The sequence below is a fragment of the Rhinolophus sinicus genome, chromosome 18, assembly GCF_057876585.1.
Source record: "Rhinolophus sinicus isolate RSI-liver-muscle chromosome 18, RSI-T2T, whole genome shotgun sequence".
Taxonomy (NCBI): Eukaryota; Metazoa; Chordata; class Mammalia; order Chiroptera; family Rhinolophidae; genus Rhinolophus; species Rhinolophus sinicus.
This window is the reverse complement of record NC_142518.1, coordinates 50,604,797-50,625,391: the sequence shown is the minus strand read 5'-3', so window position 1 is coordinate 50,625,391 and position 20,595 is coordinate 50,604,797. Positions and strand designations below refer to the sequence as shown.

General features: G+C 36.6%; 1 protein-coding gene across 4 annotated transcripts in view; it reads left to right on the top strand.

Annotated features, from left to right (window-relative positions):
- The window catches only part of HDX (highly divergent homeobox), a 198,996-nt gene that overhangs the window by 83,535 nt on the left and 94,866 nt on the right, over positions 1–20,595 (top strand). For all 4 annotated transcript variants that reach the window (XM_074323748.2, XM_074323747.2, XM_019717595.3 and 1 more), the window contains one exon: positions 8,913–8,966. In XM_074323748.2, coding sequence (XP_074179849.1) covers positions 8,913–8,966 — 54 coding nt within the window. The remainder of the gene's footprint in view (positions 1–8,912; positions 8,967–20,595) is intronic.

Sequence of the window (20,595 nt, the reverse complement as noted above, 5' to 3'; positions counted from 1 at the left end):
TGTATTTGTTTCCATGTATTAGGTAGATCTGCTGTGTCTCTCCATCTTGGCCATGTGGTCTTATGTAGTAGGTGTCCTGTGGGGCCCTAGCACACTCTCCCTGGTGACCTGCACTAGGTTCTCCAAGAGTGCCCCTTGTGTGGGTTGTGCATGCCATCGTGTTGTAGTTGAGCATTAATTGCTGTTGGCACATCAGTTGGTAAGATTGATGCTCATGCTGATTGGATGTGTGGTTTGGCCATGTCTACAACATATAGGCTGCTGTGCAGTGGGCTTACCCCACTGAGTGGGATATGCCCTAATAGGCTCTGGTGCCTTTAGAGACTGCTCTTTGTGTATGCCACTTATGGGGCTAATTGGATGGTACTCTGATGAGGTCTAAAACCAACCTCCAAGTATGTTGGTCCTGAGTCCTCTTGGGAGGGGCTCCAGTGCAGGCCCATGTCACCAACTGCCTGTGACTGGCCAGGGACTATCTGGTAGGAACTACAAAGCGATCTGCAGTTTTTAACTGCCTGTGCTAACTCTGGAGGCCCATGCAACAGGCCACACTGCAAACTAAGGATGTCTGCCACCAGTACCTGGCCTGGGGTAGCTCCACAAAATGCCAGGATACCCCAAGATCTGCTGCCACTTGCCGATACCCTTAAGATTCAGCCACTGATAAAACCTCGTGTGGTACACAAGTTGAGTGAGGCAGGGTCTCAGGGAGTCACTAGAGTGGGAAGCATTGTGGTCACCACATTAATGTACATTCTGGTTTGGTGCCAGTGCTGAGCCTGGAGCTAGTCCACAAATGTCTCAGAGCATACCAAGGCCAGTTGCTGCCCAGCTGGGACCTGCAGACTTTGATAGTTTTCCAAGAAAGAGTGCAGTGAGGGGCACAGGGGTTCTGGCTGTTCTCTGGGATGTGTCTCCTATATTGGGGAAGTTGTGTGGGGAGGGTGTCCCAGTTGTGTGGGGAGGGTGTCAGCTGGAGGAGCAGCAGAGCTCACCAGACCAATAGAAATTTAGATTTGGCTGTGTGCATGGGCCAAAAACAGGAAAGATGGTGCCCACCTGACGGCTGCACTGGAAGAGAACTCCACATTGAGAGAAAGGCGACTGTCTTCCAGCCCACGCACCAAAGCCACACACCTCACTCTGCCCCCCCCCCATAAACCTCTAACATCCCCCAAGTCACCATCTCCCTACCAGAGTGCAGGGTGAGTGCCTGTGAGTGAGTCTATGTGGAGGCCCTTTAAGAGAATGTCTGGGTTGCCTGCAGCCTTCTGTCCCACCCAATGGTCCGAATCCCTACTGTTTTTCACAGTCAAATGTTGTGGGGTCTCCTCTTCCCAGGACCAGTACTCCAGAATAGAGATCCTGGTGTGTGGCTGGCGTCCCTTGCTTCTCCAGGTGGAACCTCCACAGCCAAGATATCCCTTCTCATTCTCAGCCCCTGCACGCAGGTTTGGGCCAGCCCATTTCATGTCCATCCCTCTTAACATTCTTGACATGGCATCTTCTTTATATCCTTAGTTATAAAACTTCTGTTCAGCTAGATTTCAGATGGTTCTTCAGGTTGATTGTTCTATAACTTAGTTGTTATTTTCATGTGTTCACAGGAGGAAACAGGCACAGTGTTTATCTACTCCACCACCTTCAACCATGTTCCTCGTTTCATATATATTCTATAGACTTTTTGTGGTTTCCATGGGGATTATCTGTAATGTCTTAAAGTTATACCAATCTATTCTAAATTGATACTAGTTTAACTCAATTATATACACAAACTTTACTCTGTTACAGTTCTGCTTGCCCACTTTACTTTATTGATGTCACAAATTACATCTTTATATATTGTGAACCTGTTCACATAAATTTATCATTAATTTTGTACCTTTGTCTTTAAATTCCTGTAGAAAATTGAGAAGTGGAGTTACAGGCCAAAAAGTACAATAATACTAGTTTTTATATTTGTCTATGTATTTACCTTCACTGGAAATTTAGAATTTCATATGGCTTTAATTTAATGTCTAGTGTCCTGTTTAAACTTGAAACCATTCTTGTAGGATAGATCTACTGGTAACAAACTCACTCAACTTATGTTTATCTGGAAATGTCTTAATTTCTCTCTTATTTTTGAAGGACAATTTTGCTGGATATATAAGTCTCAGTTGATAATTTTTCCAGCACTTTAAATATATCTTTCAATTCCTTTGTCACCTTCAAGCTTTCTACTAAGAATGCCTCTGATAATCTTATTGAGATTATTATTGAGATCCCCTGTATATAATGATTCACTTTTGCTGATTTCTAGATTTGATTCTTGTCTCTGTTTTTTGACAGTTTCATGATAATGCATCTCCATGTGGATCTGTTTGGGTTTATCCTACTTGGAGTTTGTTAAGCTTTTGTGTTTGTAAATCAATGACTTACCTCAAATTTTGAAGTTTCCAGATATTATTTTTTCAAATAATATTTCTGCCACTTTCTCTTTTTCTTCTGGGACTTCTATAATGTTATGTTTGCCTGCTTGTTGATAACTCTTTGGCACTGTTCACTTTCTTTTCTTTCTTTTTCCTTTCTGCTTCTCAAACATGATAATAACAAATAACCTCTCTTTATGTTCACTGATTCTTTTTTCTACCTCTTCTAGTCTTCTGTTGAACTTCTGTTGTAAAATTTTCAATTCAATTATTGATTTTTCAGCTCCAAAATTTGTTTTATTCTTTTTATATTTTCCCTTTGTTGATATTCTCATTCTGTTTATATATCCTCTCCTTGATTTCCTTTAGTTCTTTGTCCATGTTTTCCTTTAGCTTTTTGTGCATATTTAAGATACTTGTTTTAAAGTATTTGTACAACAACTTTTATGTCTGTGTTTCTTCAGGGACTTTATGTAAATTTATGTTTTTCCTTTGAATGGGCAATGTTTCCTTTTTATGTATATTTTGATATTTATAGATATTTTGATATTTTTAATTGGGTATTTGAAAAAAACAATACCTCTCCCAGTCTTTGCAGTCTGAGTCTGTGCAATTGAAGACCTTCACTAATTGGCTTGGTGTAAAGTCTTAATGTCTTTGAAGGCCTTTTCTGGGCATGATCTCACCTGGTCCTGTGTGCATGCTTTTTACTGATTCCCCTGTATGCATGACTACTTTTAAACGTCTTAATTTTTCAGAGTCTTACTACTGCTTCTGCTGGGGCCCTTGGTTCTTCTATTATATTCAATAATCGGTAATTTCTTTCACCAGGTGTATGTGGGTCTGTAGCCTTACCATTTTCTTGAGTCTTGCTACCCACTAGCCCTAGCCTGAGATCTGAGCCATGTCACTTTTTGGCTACCTGAGCTCTAGCTCCAAGTTAGGCGCTAAAATGACATATCTCTCAGGCAGCCCAAAACCAGGTTAGAAGTTGTAAATTATGTCTGCTCTGTTCCTTCTGGTTCCCATAAAGGGACTGGTGACCAGGCCAACGCTTTCCGTGAACCATGTTATGCTGCACTATGGAGGGAGTGTAACAAGGTCAAATAACAATGCCGTGAAATTTCCTACCTTTTTGAATGTGGCTTTTTCTTTATTGGGCTTTTTCTTAGTTGCTGCAGATCTTTGACTGATTTCTAGAGTTACTATACTGTTATTCTTGTCAGTCTCTAGTTGTTAATTTATTGACTTCCATGGAATGATGAGACTCTGAAGCTGCTTAATCCATCATCTTGCTGGCATCTCTCTGATGTTTTGTTTTGTGGGGTTTTTTTTGTTTGTTTTGATTTTTTGTTTATTTGTTTGTTTTCTTATTACAGAGTGAATGTATCAGTTCATGTAGTGTTAGTGCAACAAACAGCCAGGGTGTTTGATTTCTTTTAAATGCCTATCTTTTGTTTCAACAAGAAGCCATGTGCAAAGCAAAGACATGAAACTATGACGTGATTTATGTTAAGAACACCAGTCCAGCCCAGCAAGGATTTTATCTTGATAAGAGCAATAAATCTTTTGCTGTTGTTTAGGGAACTGATCTCTCTGAACATGCATGTAATAAAACGTTTCATTTCAGTTGTATAAGTATGCTTAGAAATTAAAGCTAACATTTGGAAATTTATTTTCAAGAGTTAGTAAAGAAATTTTATTTCTTCAATTGCCTGTATTTTTTACATGAGTAGAAGTAAGATAGTATTTTTAAATATTAGTATAATTTCAGGAGATCCATATTTGTAATTGTATACTCCCCAGGGCCTTTGGATCAGAAGATAATAATTTCACATATTAGTATATATTATTTTCCTTATATCTTTCATGTTTTTAATAGCCAGCATCTCTAGAATCAGTGTGGTGAAATCAGGTTCATTATATCTGAGTACTTTTTATAATTTCATTGAAACCTCTTGGAATTCCAGTTTTCCTGATCTTAATCTCTTGTGGTTTGTGCGTAATTTTAACTACTAAAATGATGTTGACAAAAATTCCAAATAGCATCTTTGTTATCAACAGCAAGAACTTTTTAGGCTACTAAACCTTGCTAAACATTAATTTCATATCACTTAGTAGAAGAAAAATTCATATGCTTTAAAAATAGTTGCTTGGCTAAAAGTTATAATATTGAAATTCCAATTTGTAAGGCTTATTTAATTTCTGAAAATTTTACCAGAATTTGTAAAGAGGAGAGGGGGAAATATTCTTCAATAAGCCACTACATCTTTTTTTCTTTGCTCCAGAACACATTGTTTCCAACCTGGAGCAACTTATCCCCCTCCTCCCAACTGCCTACTCATGTAATGGTCTCTTGTATATTTTTACTCTTGGTTTTTGTTAAATTTCAACAAGTGAAACTGGTGAGTAATGAAGGCCCAAGTTAATTAAATCAATCAATTATCCTATATTTATTGATTGTCTACCACATGTCCAGCATTATCCTCTGTGCTATATACTTCACAATTTAAAAACATCTAGGAAGCATTGCTTGTTAAAAGAGAAAGATTGATGGCCTTTAATGCTGATCTGATACTAAAACAACTGATGGAATGCTGAAACACTGATTTATGAATCTCTTACTGCTGAACTTTGCTGAACGATATGGTTATTGTCTGATTGTTTCAGTTAATCAAATTCCATTTAATGACATGCTAATTAATAACATGACATGCTAATTAATAACATACTTAATTTTCCTGGTTCACATAAATGCAACATACTTCACATAGGAGGTTTACTATAGACCCATAAAACGTTCTGAAAATTTTTAAATAGAGTATCCAACATATGTGTAGAATTGTCTTTATAACAGTAAGATTTTTTAAATCAAATAAATGCTTTTTGTGTATATTCCTTGTGTGATTATATAAAAAATAATTAGATCAAATTCTTTTATACATGATACTTTGCCCTTAGTAATTTCATAGTCTAGCAGAAATATTATATCAGACTCATGTTTAGGGTCAAAATTGTATAACATGAAATATAATTAAAACTCCTCTAAAATTTCTTAAGTCATCCATCAATGTGTCTATATATATGCCTTCCTGTGAATGTGTAACTGTGTAAAGTAATGTATATATGTGATGTGTAATTAATGTTCTGGTATATGGTTTCTAAGTATAATTTTCCATGAGAAAGTAAGTGTATAAGAGTTAGATTCACAAAACTTAAGTATCCATATGATGTGACTCCAGTTTACAACCAAACAAGTGTGTTACCTCATTTAGTATATACACTCTTAGCCAAGAGTGTATTAGGCACTGCCTTACATTTCCATTCAAGGTTGTGACTTGCCACCTCTCTATTAGTTTGAGCAGGGCAATCATTTGAAGAGGCAGTTTTATGACAGCCATAAAAAGACTGTTCCAGTAAATTTTACTTCTCTTCTAGAATGTCTAGTTCTCTTCTGTCTCATGCACAAGACCTTTCTTTAGGAATATGTTTTATATTTCTCTTCTCAATTTCTACCTCCCCGTTAGTTCCAAGCCTTGATTACCTCTTGACCAAACTATTATAAAACTTTCTATACTTCTTCTATTCACTATACACATTTGGTCAAATTAATCATTCTAGTGTATAAAAATACAATTCTGACCATACAACTCATTTGCTTAAAAATATTGAATGGCTCCCCATTTTCTACAGAATTAGATATAAATCCACCTTGGCATTCACGACCTCCATAAAGCGATCCCAACTCCCTTTCTAGTTCTAGTTGAACTGTTTATTCCCCAAAATACCCTATCTTTTTATTCCACTGTGCTCATGCCACTCTTTATTCCCTGGAATGCTCTCTTCTTATTTCTCTCTATCAAAATCCTGCTCATCTTTTAAGGTTCATCTGAAATATCAATCTTCAAGTTGATGTATTTTTGCCATACCTTGAACTCCTATAGCATTTCATTTATTGTACCTCCCTTATGACACTTATCATAGTTTTCTTTGTATTAAAGCTATTCATGTACCTGTCTTATCTTTTCTTCTCAGATTAGTTTTTGCCGTCTAAGAAATTATGTTTTACCCATCTTTTTATTTTTGTAGCACCTAAAACAGCACGTAGTACAGAAGATGCCAATAAATATTTGAACAAAATTTTAAAAAGTTAGTTACCTTCGAAAGTTACCTATACTTATTTATTTATTTATTTTTTACACCTATACTTATTTCAATAATGTTCAACTTGTTAAAAAGTTTTTGAAGTTCTTTACCATTGTTTTAAGGGCCTGTGGGATTATTTTAAATGCTTTCAGTGGTGAAAAATCTTTGCCATTTGAGGGAAAATAGAATTTACTCTGAACAACATTTAGTGAATAATATGGATGTTCAGTCTGGGCTATTATATTTTCAGTTAATAAAAAAGGAATATGAACTAATGAGATAGAATCTCTGGGTGAGTCATGAACTGACAACTCCAAAAGAAAAGTTCCCAAAATACTTTTAACAATAGCAATATCACTGTAGTAACTTTATAACTTCCTAAGTTTTCTACTTTGAGACATACAGTACTCATTTGGATGTGTAAGTGCTAATATATTTGTTAAATCAATCTTGTCTCTTTGTAGATTCATTTTGCATTTTCCAAACCAGAGTGTTGAAAAATGTGTTTGGAATTTAGATATCATTTAAATGAGAAGTATATTACCATGCTTATTTGAAACACTGTATTTTATTGTTTCTGGTGAGGGAGAAACTTTATCACTATTGCACCAAACAAAACTTTCCAAATTGGAGGGAAACATATTCAAAACAGCTATTATTCAAAAAAGCTTAGAAATTTAGCTACTATGCCTGGCTGTTCCTAAATTACACCAGAAACATAAGGAACTGAAGAATAGTTTCAAGTAAACAATAGAGTGCAGTTGAATATAGCATTTGTGTATCATGTAACTGATGCCTCAGAATTATAAAACAACAAAAAAATGAAACTTCACCTCTTTCCAAATCTCATGGAATTTAAAGTATTATGTGCTTATAGAAGTTTTCCATTTTCTTAGTTACATACAATAGACTTAAGCAGGAAACCACATTTTATATTCTTAAAGTATATATGTTTACAGAAATTAAATTAACCATGTTTATTATATGTATTGTTTTTATTATTTCATATGTAAGTTTTCAATAGTTACTATGTTTTTTTAATTCATTTAACATATTTTCTCTAACAACTTTATATAATCAGTTTTAAATTATCTTAATAGATGGGAGTATGTGCACAGATAATCCAAAATGGTTGGATAGCTCTCTTTTTTAAGAATATATTATGTGACTACTTTACCAGATTTGCCTCCTTCAATGAGACTAGCAATCGATTTACTTTACAAATAGTATATTATATACCAATTATTGGTGGGAGGACAAGAAAATATAGAAATTTTGTTATCACTCTCAGTTTACCATTTAAAAATAAATTATTCAAACATTCTCATGACCCTCAAGCATTGTAGTTAATTGGCATTTTACTGTAATAATATTTTAACTTGAGTAAAATTATCTTTTAAATTTTTCCTTAAAAGTATTAGTTGGAGTTCATATCATTTTTAGCCTATCCTTAGCTTACTGGTATATTCTGAACTCAAAGTAAAAAGATAAGTCTAGTGGCGAAGAACAGTAATAATTTACCTGAAGTTTGAATAATTGATGCTATAACTTTACTATTTACATTGACTACTTGGTCATCACTCCTTATTAGTATGAATAATAGTAATTCATAGACCATTACTGAATATAATTTATCAAATACAATAAATGCTTGACTGAATACCACATTCCCGGTACCACCACTTAGCAAGGCTGATTTGACTTCTCAGTATTTTAGGAGGTACATGTTTGAGGGGGAGGAAAAGACAAATAGAGAGCTTGGAATACTCCTGAATCCTTGTGTGTCACAGGAAAAAGTATGGTTAAGTCCAGGCTAACTTGAGCCACAACTCACAAGACGACATTGGTCTATGTAAACACTACCCAGAATCCAACTGGAGTAGCACATATCTGATTGTGTGTCAATGCTGATGTAATAAGGTGTTACTGACTGTTTGCCTTAGTAGTTTCTACTTAAAAAGAAATGTGCAGTAATGTAAGATGAATGAGTCTAGAGCACTAATATAGAGCATGAGACTATAGTTAATAATTTAATTATTGTAACTCACTTATTCCACAGAGCACTGCATTTTTATTATAAGAATTTTATTGTCCATAGATTTCCACATTATACTTCCAGGCCCCAACAGTACCCTAGGAATTTTCTTGAATTTACAGGGGGAATTTTGCACCACTTCTAAAATTTTCCCACCAAGGAAGGCCCTTTAAATCTGTTGCATTCAATAAGGCAACAGGATTATGTAAGTGGGGGATATGCTCTGAATGCAGACCTATCTTAAAATCTTATATGAATTATTTGCATTCCAATTAGTGTTAATGCATACCTTACTGAGATTCCATTTGTTGTTTCCACAGATTTCAGGAAACCTTACTGTGCCTTGGATTACAGGGTGTTCTAGAAAAAGAGCAGTAAGTAATCTTTCATTTAAAGCAGCAAATGGGTTTTCTCCTGTGTTGTTAGTAGGACTGCCACTGAGAAAACTGTCATGATATTTGTTAAGTTGGCAAAACTGAGCCTCAATAAGACACCTTTATCTCAAAGGACATATTTGAAATCATATTTTTTATATGTACTACAAAGGTAACCTTAAATAAAATGCAGTAATCAGCACACTGTATAAATTTTGAGCTGTTTTTTTGTAGTTTTAAAAAGAATTCAGAGGTAATTAATAAAATATTATACTTTTTCTACATCTAATTAGCCTAGATAATTTGATCATACAATTCAATCATGATTGATATAAATACCTCAATCAACATTAAATAATTTACATTATTAGTGTTTTATGGTATTTAGCAGTGATGAGTAACTAATTCTTGAACAATCTTATTTTGTTTTTATGCTATAACTGTTGGGATTTTTATAATGTTAATATAACAGAACCTAATTGAAATTGTGTTTTCTCAAGGAATCTCATTCAGTTGGTCTGTGTAGGACCCAATCTGCATTCTAACAAGTACCTCAGGAGATTTTGATGTAACTATTCATAGGAGGGGAAATTTTTAAAGGATTTTAATCATAAAATAGACATAAGTAGACTTTTAGAAAAATAACTCAAGTTACTATACATTAGATAGGTTTGGGGGTTAATAAAATTAAAGTTAGGACTGTAGTACTGGACAGGAATATATAGACCCCATTTCCCCTTCATTTCCCCACAAAGTAGAACTATAAACAATATAAGTAATATAGGAGGCAACCACAGGATAACTCTGAAAGATGGAAAGAAGACAACGGTTTAGGTATTCCAAGATTTGGAGAAACTGCAGGTTATTTTGTCCCCACATAACAGCAGATGACACAGGCCCATGCATGGACTTAATGGCTGGCAGACTCACTCACTCTGAACTCCAGTGCTGGGTGGGGCAGGAGCTCAAAAGGTGCTAGGGACATACAGGGAGGAAGTGAATTTTCTGGCTGCAGGGTGAGGGCTGGAAGAGCGCCTTTCTCCTGGATGGAAGAGATGGCGGATGCCATCTATTTCTTTGTTGAGCCCGCACCCTACCTGTGTGCAGACTCAGACAGACGCCATATCTTCATCTCCATCAAACTGGCAGCCACCTTTCATCAGCTCTGTCCTAGTGATTCCCTAAGACCCTGCCCCAAATTTCAGGCACACCCAGGCCGCTTCCAGTGGCTTTTCCATACAAACAACCTGTCTTAGCTCATACTACAGACTTTCCTAAAATCTCTCAAAGGTTCAAAAAACCCAAACAAGTAGCATCTGGCTTTGGTGTGTCCCGTACCTCTGCCTGAACAGCCCCAAGCCCAGCACTAGTGACAGCCAGCCTCAACTCACGGCTTATCCTCTCCAGGTAACTTCAAGCTCAGTGTGGCTAGCAGCCATCTGTGGATTGCCTTGTGGCTCACATGAGCTGGCTGTGGGCAGGGCACAGGCTGTGGCTAAACTTGGCCTGAGCAGGTCCCCTCCTAGGAGACCCCAGGGATGGCATGCCTGATGGCCAACTTTGGAACCAGCAGGAACACCACCAGGCCATTTCCAAGGATGACACATGCAAAGGGCAGACTGGGCAGAAACAAGCGCTCCACTGAAGCGAACCCTGCAATATAGGGTCAGCACTTGCACCATAACACTTCCACTCTGGTCATGGCAAGTCTTAACAACCAATCAGCTCAAGGGTCAGTCCCTCCCAAATGACAAACAGGGCTCGAGTACAATAGGAGGACACACACAACCTACCTACACGAGGAAGAAACAAGCAGCACACAGGTCAGGTGACCAAGGTGACTGTGCCACTGAGCCCCACAGCACACTTACTACCTAAGGCCCTCAACTAAGACCGGGAGGCATAGCAGCCCTGCCTAATACATAGAAACAAACACAGAGAAGCATCCAAAATGGGGAGACAAAGAAAAATCTTCCAAATTAAAAAAACAGAGCAAAGCTCCAGAAAAAGAACTAAACAAAAAGGAGAAAAGCAATATACAAGACACAGGGGTCCAAATGCTGGTTATAAAGATGCTCTAAAATCTCAGGGAGAACTTCAACAAAGAGACAGAAACATAAAAATAGTGAGAGAAAACGAAAAAATAACCAGTCAGAAAGAATACAATAACTTAAATGAATACATTAGAGGGAATCAACACTAGAGTATATGAAGCAGAACATAGAATCAGCAATTTAGAAAATATGGTAGCAGAAAACACCCAATTAGAATAGCAAATGAATCATCAGAGAAATGCAAATCAAAACCACAATGAGATATCACCTCACCCCAGTCAGAATGGCTATCATCAACAAGACAAACAGTAACAAATGTTGGAGAGGCTGTGGAGAAAAAGGAACCCTCATACACGGTTGGTGGGAATGCAGATTGGTGCAGCCGTTATGGAAGGCAGTGTGGAGGTTCCTCAAAAAATTACGAATACAATTGCCATATGACCCAGCAATCCCTCTCCTGGGTATCTACCCAAAAAATCTGAAAACATTTAGAGATAAAGACACGTGTGCTCCAATGTTCATTGCAGCTTTGTTTACGGTGGCCAAGACATGGAAACAACCAAAATGTCCTTCGATAGATGAATGGATGAAGAAGTTGTGGTATATATACACAATGGAATACTATTCGGCGGTAAGAAAAGATGATATAGGAACATTTGTGACAACATGGATGGATCTTGAGAGTGTAATGCTGAGCGAAATAAGTCAGACAGAAAAAGCAGAGAACCATGTGATTTCACTGATATGTGGTATATAAACCAAAAGCAACAAAAGAACAAGACAAACAAATGAGAAACAGAAACTCATAGACACAGACAATGGTTTGGTGGTTGCCAGAGGGTAAGGGGGGTGGGGAGTGGGGGGTGGGGGGTGGGAGATGAGGGTAAGGGGGATCGAATATATGGTGATGGAAGGAGAACTGACTCTGGGTGATGAACAAACAATGGGATTTATAGATGATGTAATACAGAATTGTACACCTGAAATCTATGTAATTTTACTAACAATTGTCACCCCAATAAATTTAATTAAAAAAAATAAAAAATAAATAAAAAAGAATAGCAAACGAAAAAAAGAATACAAAAAAATGAGGACAGATTAATGATGCTCTGAGACAACATTGTATAATGTTTGCATCAGAGGGGTACCAGGAGAACAGCAAGAGCAAGAAACTGAAAACCTATTTGGAAGGAAAACACCTTAACATAATACAGGCCATATATGACAAACACCCAGCTACGATCATAGTTAACAGTGAAAAAATGAAGCCCTTCGCTATACGTTCAGGAACAAAACATGGCTGTCCCCTATCGCCACTGCTTTATGACATAGTACTGGAAGTCATAGCCAGAGCAATCAGATAAGAGAAAGAAACCAAAGGAATCCAAATTGGGAATGAAGAAGTTACAATTTCACTTTTTGCAGATGACATGATCCTATATATAGAAAATCATAAAGAATCCAGAAAAAGCTATTAGAAACAATAAAGAAATACAGTAAAGTTGCCAGCTACAAAATCATCATACAAAAATCCATTGCATCCTATATACTAACAATCAAATCTCAGAAAAGAAAAAAAAAATCCTTTTGCAATTGCAACAAAAAGAATAAAATACCTAGGAATAAACTTAACCAAGGATGTGAAAGACCTATATGCTGAAAACTATAATACATTTTTAAAAGAAATTGAAGAAGACACAAGGAAATGGAAAGGCATTTGGTGCTCATGGATTGGAAGAATCAACATAGTTAAAATGACCATATTACCCAAATCAATATACAAATTTGATGCAATCCCCATCAAAATCTCAATGGCATTTTTAAAGAAATAGAACAAAAAAATCATCAGATTTGTATGGAACAACTGAAGACCCCGATAGCCAAAGCAATCCTAAGAAAAATAAACAATGCTAGAGGTATCACACTCACAGACTTCAGCTTGTATTACAGGGCAACCATAAACAAAACAGCATGATATTGGCAGAAAAACAGACACACAGCCCAATGGAATAGAATTGAGAACCCAGAAATAAACACACATAAATATGGAGAGATAATTTTTGACAAAGAAGCCAAAAACATACAATGGAGAAAATACAGACTTTTCAATAAATGGTGATGGGAGAACTGGAAAGTTGCCTGCAAAAGAATGAAACTAGACTGCTATCTGTCACCGTGTACCAAAATTAACTCAAAATGGATCAAACATAAGACCTGAAACAATAAACTGCATAGAACAAAACTTAGGTACTCAACTTATAAACCTTGGGTTAAAAGAGCATTTTATCAATTTGACCTGAAAAGCAAGGAAAGTAAAAGCTAAAATAAATGAATGGGACTATATCAAACTAATAAGCTTCTGCACAGCAAAAAAAAAAAAAAAAAAAAAAAAAAAAAAAAAAAACATCGACAAAACAAAGAGGCAACCAACCAAGTGGGAGAAGATTTGAAGATTTCTGCAAACAACACCTCAGATAAGGGGCTAATATCCAAAATATATAAGGAACTCCTACACCTCAACAACAAAAAAACAAACAATCCAATTTTAAAAAATGGGCAGAGGACCTGAATTCACATATCTGAATTCACCAAAGAGAACATACAGATAACCAACAGACATATGAAAAAATGCTCGACATCATTAAACATCATAGAAATGCAAATAAAAACCACAATGAGATATCACCTCACACCAGTTAAAATGACTATCAACAACAAGACAAATAGTAACAAGTGTTGGAGAGTCTATGGAGAAAAGGGAACCCTCATATACTGTTGGAGGGAATGCAGACTGTGCAGCCACTATGGAAGGCAGTATGGAGTTTCCTCAAAAAATTAAGAATAGATGAATATGACGTCATGAAAATGGAGGTGTGAGGTGAGCCTCTGGAAATCTCCCCTGGAATTCAAACAAATTGAAAAACTGTAACTCCACAAAGGACTCCCTGCACAGCAGACAGGCAAGACGAAGAGTCTCACTACTGAATTCACCTAAAGCTCAGCAGAAGAAAGGAAATAATAAAAATTAGAGCAGAACTAAATGAAATAGAGAAAAAACAGACAATAGAAAAAAGTAATGTGACAAAGAGCTGCTTCTTTGAAAAGATTAACAAAATAGACAAACCCATGGCTGGGCTCACTAAGGTCAAAAGAGAGAAGACACTAATAAACAAAATCAGAAATGAAAATGGGGAAGTTATCACGGATGCCACAGAGATACAAAGGATTCTCCAAGAATACTATGAAGGACTATATGCCACCAAATTCAATAACCTAGAAGAAATGGACAAGTTTTTAGAAACATGTAGCCTTCCTAGGCTGAACAATGAAGAACTGGAAAATCTAAACAGACCGATCACCGGTAACGAAATTGAATCAGTCATCCAAAACCTTCCCAAAAGCAAAACTCCGGGACCAGATGGCTTCAGTAGTGAATTCTACCAACCATTCAAAGAGTGTCTTCTACCAATACTGCTAAAACCTTCCAAAAAATTGAAGAAGACACAGTACTCCCTAACTCATTTTATGAGGCCAACATTACCCTGATACCAAAACCTGGTAAGGACAACACAAAAAAAGGAAACTACAGACCAATTCTCTGATGAATACAGATACAAAAATGCTAAACAAAATTCTAGCAAATGAAATGCAACAATGCGTTAAAAAGATTATTTATCATGACAAATTGGGGTTCATTTCTGGAGCACAAGGATGGTTCAACATGCACAAATCCATCAATGTGATACATCACATACACAAAATAAAGGACAAAAATCATATGATTATATCAATTGATGCAGAAAAACCATTTGACAAGATACAACATTCATTTATGATTAAAACACTTAATAAAATAGGTATAGAAGAAAAATACCTTAACATAATAAAGGCCATATATGACAAGCCCTCTGCTAATCTCATAATTAATGGTGAAAAACTGAAGCCCTTTGCTCTATGTTCAGGAATACGAAAGGGCTGTCCCCTATCACCTCTTCTTTTCAACATAGTGTTGGAAGTCCTTGCCAGAGCAATCAGGCCCGAGAAGAAACAAAAGGCATCCAAATTGGGAATGAAGAAGTTAAATTATCACTCTTTGCAGATGACATGATGCTATATATAGAAAACCCTAAAGACTCCACCAAAAAGCTATTAGAAATAATCAACGAATACAGTAAAGTTGCCGGCTACAAAATCAACGTACAAAAGTCCATTGTTTTCCTATATACTAACAATGAAATCTCAGAAAAAGAAATCCAAAAAACAATTCCTTTTGCAATTGCAGCACAAAGAATAAAATACCTAGGAATAAACGTATCTGAGGATGCGACAGACCTATATGCTGAAAAATACAAGACATTTTTTAAAGAAAATGAAGAAGACACCAAGAACTGGAAAGACATTCCGTGCTCATGGATTGGAAGAATCAACATAGTTAGAATGGCCATATTACCCAAAGCAATATACAGATTTAATGCAATTCCCATCAAAATCCCAATGGCATTTTTTAAAAAAATAAAACAAAAAATCACCAGAGTTGTTTGGAACCATAAAGACTGCGCATAGCCAAAGCAATCTTATGTAAAAAGAACAATGCTGGAGGTATCACACTCCCTGACTTTAGCTTGTACTACAGGGCTACAATAATCAAAACAGCATGGTATTGGCAGAAAAACAGACAGATGGACCAATGGAATAGAATTGAGAACCCAAAAATAAAACCACATAGATATTGACAGATAATTTTTGACAAAGAAGAAAAAAATATACAATGGAGAAAAGCCAGCCTCATCAATAAATGCTGCTGGCAGAATTGGATAGCCACATGCAAAAAAAATGAAATTGGACTGCTATCTGTCACTATGTACCAAAATTAATTAAAAATGGATCAAAGACTTAAGCATAAGACCTGAAACAATAAACTGCATTGAAGAAAACATAGGTACTAAACTTATATACCTTGGGTTCAAAGAGCATTTTATGAATTTGACTGCAAAGGCAAGGGATGTAAAAGCTGAAATAAATGAATGGGACTATGTGAAACTTAAAAGCTTCTGCCCAGCAAAAGAAACCATCAACAAAATAAAGAGGCAACTAACTAAGTGGGAGAAGATTTTTACAAAAAGTGCCTCCGATAAAGGTCTAATATCCAAAGTATACAGGAACTCATGTAACTCAACAACAAACAGCAAACAACCCAATTGAAAAATGGGCAGAGGACCTGGAGAGACATTTCTCCAAAGAGGACATACAAATGGCAAATAGACATATGAAAAAATGCTCAACATCACAAATCATCAGAGAAATGCAAATAAATACCACAATGAGATATTACCTCACCCCAGTCAGAATGGCTACCATCGACAAGACAAATATTAACAAGTGTTGGAGAGGCTGTGGAGAGAAAGGAACCCTCATACACTGTTGGTGGGAATGCAGACTGGTGCAGACGCTATGGAAGGCAGTGTGGAGATTCTTCAAAAAATTACGAATTGAATTACCATGTGACCCAGCAATCCCTCTAATGGGTATCTACCGAAAAAATCTGGAAACATTTATCCATAAAGACATATGTACTTCAATGTTCATTGTAGCTCTATTTACGGTGGCCAAGACATGGAAACAACCAAAATGGCCTTTGATAGTTGAATGGATTAAGAAATTGTGGTATATATACACAATGGAATACTATTTGGCGGTGAGAAAAGATGAAATAGGACCATTTGTGACAACAAGGATGGATCTTGAGAGTATAATACTAAGTGAAATACGTCAGACTGAAAAAGCAGAGAACCATATGACTTCACTGATATGTGGTATATAAACCAAAAACAACAAAAGAACAAGACTAACAAATGAGAAACAAAAACTGAGAGACACAGATAATAGTTTAGTGGTTACCAGAGGGTAAGGGGTTGGGGGGTGAGAGATGAGGGTAAGGGGGATCAACTATATGGTGATGGAAGGAGAACTACTCTGGTTGGTGAACACACAATGGGACTTATAGATGATGTAATACAGTATTGTTCACCTGAAATCTATGTAACTTTACTAACAATTGTCACCCCAATAAATTTTTTTAAAAAGTGTGAAATGAAAGTGGAGAATTTACGACAGATACCACAGAAATGCAAAGGATCATACAAGAATACTATGAAGGACGATATGCCACCAAATCAATAATGTAAAAGAAATAGACAGAACTTGACTCCAAAGGCAATGGAAGCAAAAGCTAAAATAAACGAATGGGACTATATGAAACTTAAAAGCTTCTGCACAGCAAAAGAAACCATTGACAAAATAAAGAGGCCACCAACTGAATGGGAGAAGATTTTTGCAAACAGTGCCTCCGATAAGGGGCTAGTATCCGGAATATACAAGGAACTCATGCAACTCAACAACAAAAAAACAAACAACCCAATTGAAAAATGGGCAGAGGACTTGAAGAGACATTTCTCCAAAGAGGACATACAAATGGCAAATAGACATATGAAAAAATGCTCAACATCGCTAATCATCAGAGAAATGCAAATCAAAACCACAATGAGATATCACCTCACCCCAGTCAGAATGGCTATCATCAACAAGACAAATAGTAACAAATGTTGGAGAGGCTGTGGAGAAAAAGGAACCCTCATACACTGTTGGTGGGAATGCAGACTGGTGCAGCCATTATGGAAGGCAGTGTGGAGGTACCTCAAAAAATTACGAATAGAATTGCCATATGACCCAGCAATCCCTCTCCTGGGTATCTACCCAAAAAATCTGAAAACATTTAGAGATAAAGACACGTGTGCTCCAATGTTCATTGCAGCTTTGTTTACGGTGGCCAAGACATGGAAACAACCAAAATGTCCTTCGATAGATGAATGGATAAAGAAGTTGTGGTATATATACACAATGGAATACTATTCGGCGGTAAGAAAAGATGATATAGGAACATTTGTGACAACATGGATGGATCTTGAGAGAGTAATGCTGAGCGAAATAAGTCAGACAGAAAAAGCAGAGAATCATGTGATTTCACTGATATGTGGTATATAAACCAAAAACAACAAAAGAACAAGACAAACAAATGAGAAACAGATACTCATAGACACAGATAATAGTTTAGTGGTTGCCAGAGGGTAAGGGGGGTGGGGGGTGGGGGGTGGGAGATGAGGGTAAGGGGGATCGAATATATGGTGATGGAAGGAGAACTGACTCTGGGTGATGAACACACAATGGGATTTATAGATGATGTAATACTGAATTGTACACCTGAAATCTATGTAATCTTACTAACTATTGTCACCCCAATAAATTTAGAAAAAAAACAAGTGAAGAGGGGAAAAAAAAAAAAAGAAATAGACAGATTCTTAGAAATATATGGCCTTCCAAGACTGAATCATGAAAAGCTGGGAAATCTAAATAGACCAATCAACACTAAGGAAATTGAAACAATTATCTAAAACCTCCCCAAAAGCAAAACTCCAGGGCTCGATGTCTTCACTGATGAAATACCAAATATACAAAGGTGATTAAAATTTGTCCTGTACAAACTCTTCCAAAAAACTGAAGAGGCAAGACTTCCTCATTTTATGAGGCCCACATTACCCTGATACCAAACTTGGTAAGGATAACAATAAAAGAAAACTGCAGACCAATATCTCTGATGAATACAAATGCATAAATCGTAATCAATATGCTAGCAAATCGAATACAACAATACATTAAAAAGATGATACATCAGGATTCTATGGGCACATAGATCGTTCGACATATGCAAATTGATCAATGTGTAACACCACATAATCAAAACAAAAGATAAAAATCATATGATTATGTCAATAAATGCAGAAGAAACATTTGACCAGATGCAACATCCATTTATGATTAAAACCCTTAACAAAATTGGTGTAGAAGGAAAGTACCTTAGCATAATAAAGGCCATATACAGCAAACCCTTAGCTACTGTCATACTTAATGATGAAAATATCAAAGCTTTTCCTCTAAAATCAGGGACAAGCAGGAATGCCCCCTGTCACTGCTGTTATTTAGCATAGCATTGAAAGTCCTAGCCAGAGGAATCAGGCAAGAGAAAAAATTAATAAAAGGCATCCAAATTGGGAATTAGGAAGTTAAATTATCACTTTTTGCAGATGACATGATTCGTTATACAGAAAACCCTAAAGATTTCACACACAAAATTGTTAGAAACAATAAACAAATACAGTCAATTGCTGGGCATGAAATCAATGCAGAAAAATGTATTGCGTTCCTAAATACTAGCAACGAAATTTCCGAAAAGTCATGAAAAAAATTCCTTTTGCAAATGAAATAGAAAGGATAAAATACCTAACAAGTTAACAAGGATGGGAAGGACCTATACACTGAAAACTAGAAGACATTCTTAAAAGAAATTGAAAGAGACCCGAAGAAATGGAAAGATATTCCATGTTCATGGATTGGAAGAATCAACATAGTTAAAATAGCCATATTATCCAGAACAATATACAGATTTAATGTAATCCCTATCAAAATCCCATTGGTATTTTTTTCAGAAATAGAACAAGAAATTATCATATTTGTATGAAATCACAAAAGTCTTCGAATAGTCAAAGCAATCCTAAGAAAAAAGAACAACACTGAAGGTATACAATCCCTGACTTAAATTTATACTACAAAGCAATAATAATCAAAACAACATGGTATTGGCAGAAAAACAGACACACAGTGCTATGAAAGAGAATTGAAAACCCAGAAATAAACACACGCACACACATACATAAGCAGATACTTTTTGACATACCAACCAAAATTATACAAAGAAGAAAAGAAAACATGTTCAATAAATGATGCTGTGAAAATTCGAAAGCCATGTGCCGAAAAATGAAATTGGACTGCTGCCTGTTACCATACAAAAAATTACCTCAAAATGGATCAAAGACCTTAACATAAGACCTGAAATAATAAGTTGCATTAAGAAAGCATAGATACTAAACTTATGGACCTTGGGTTCAGAGAGGATTTTGTGAATTTGACCAATAAAGGCAAAGGAAGTAAAAGCAAAAATGAATGGGATGCAGTGACGTCATAGGACTGGTGGCAGCTGGGTGCACTTTTTGAGTTCTCCTCCAGATCTTATCACAAACGGGACATCTATAACCCGTCAAAGGACTCTCTGCTCATCACACAGAACAGCTATGAGACTCGTGCAAGGATTACTTGAAGGTGGGCAAATTGGGTGAGCAGGGGAAGAGGGAAGGGAGCAGAGTGGAGACGCGACCCGCACCTTCGGCTGTGGAAATGCGGCCAGCATCCTCAGCTGCAGAGACGCAGGGGATCTCAGGATGGAACAGAGAACACAAAAGCCAGGAGGTGGGCTCTTTCCCTGCACCCCAAACCTGATCTCTCCCACCGAGGGAGCAGCATATCCAGCATTTGAGGCAATAACCTCAGCTGAGACCTCGAGTTTGGACCTAGGCCGGACAAAGGACACAAACTCCATACCTGGGCCCCTCCCCCCGCTCTTTCAATCCTACCCCTGCCCTTCCAGAGACTTAAACTGGCCCCTGAACTGAGGGGTAGTGTCAGAT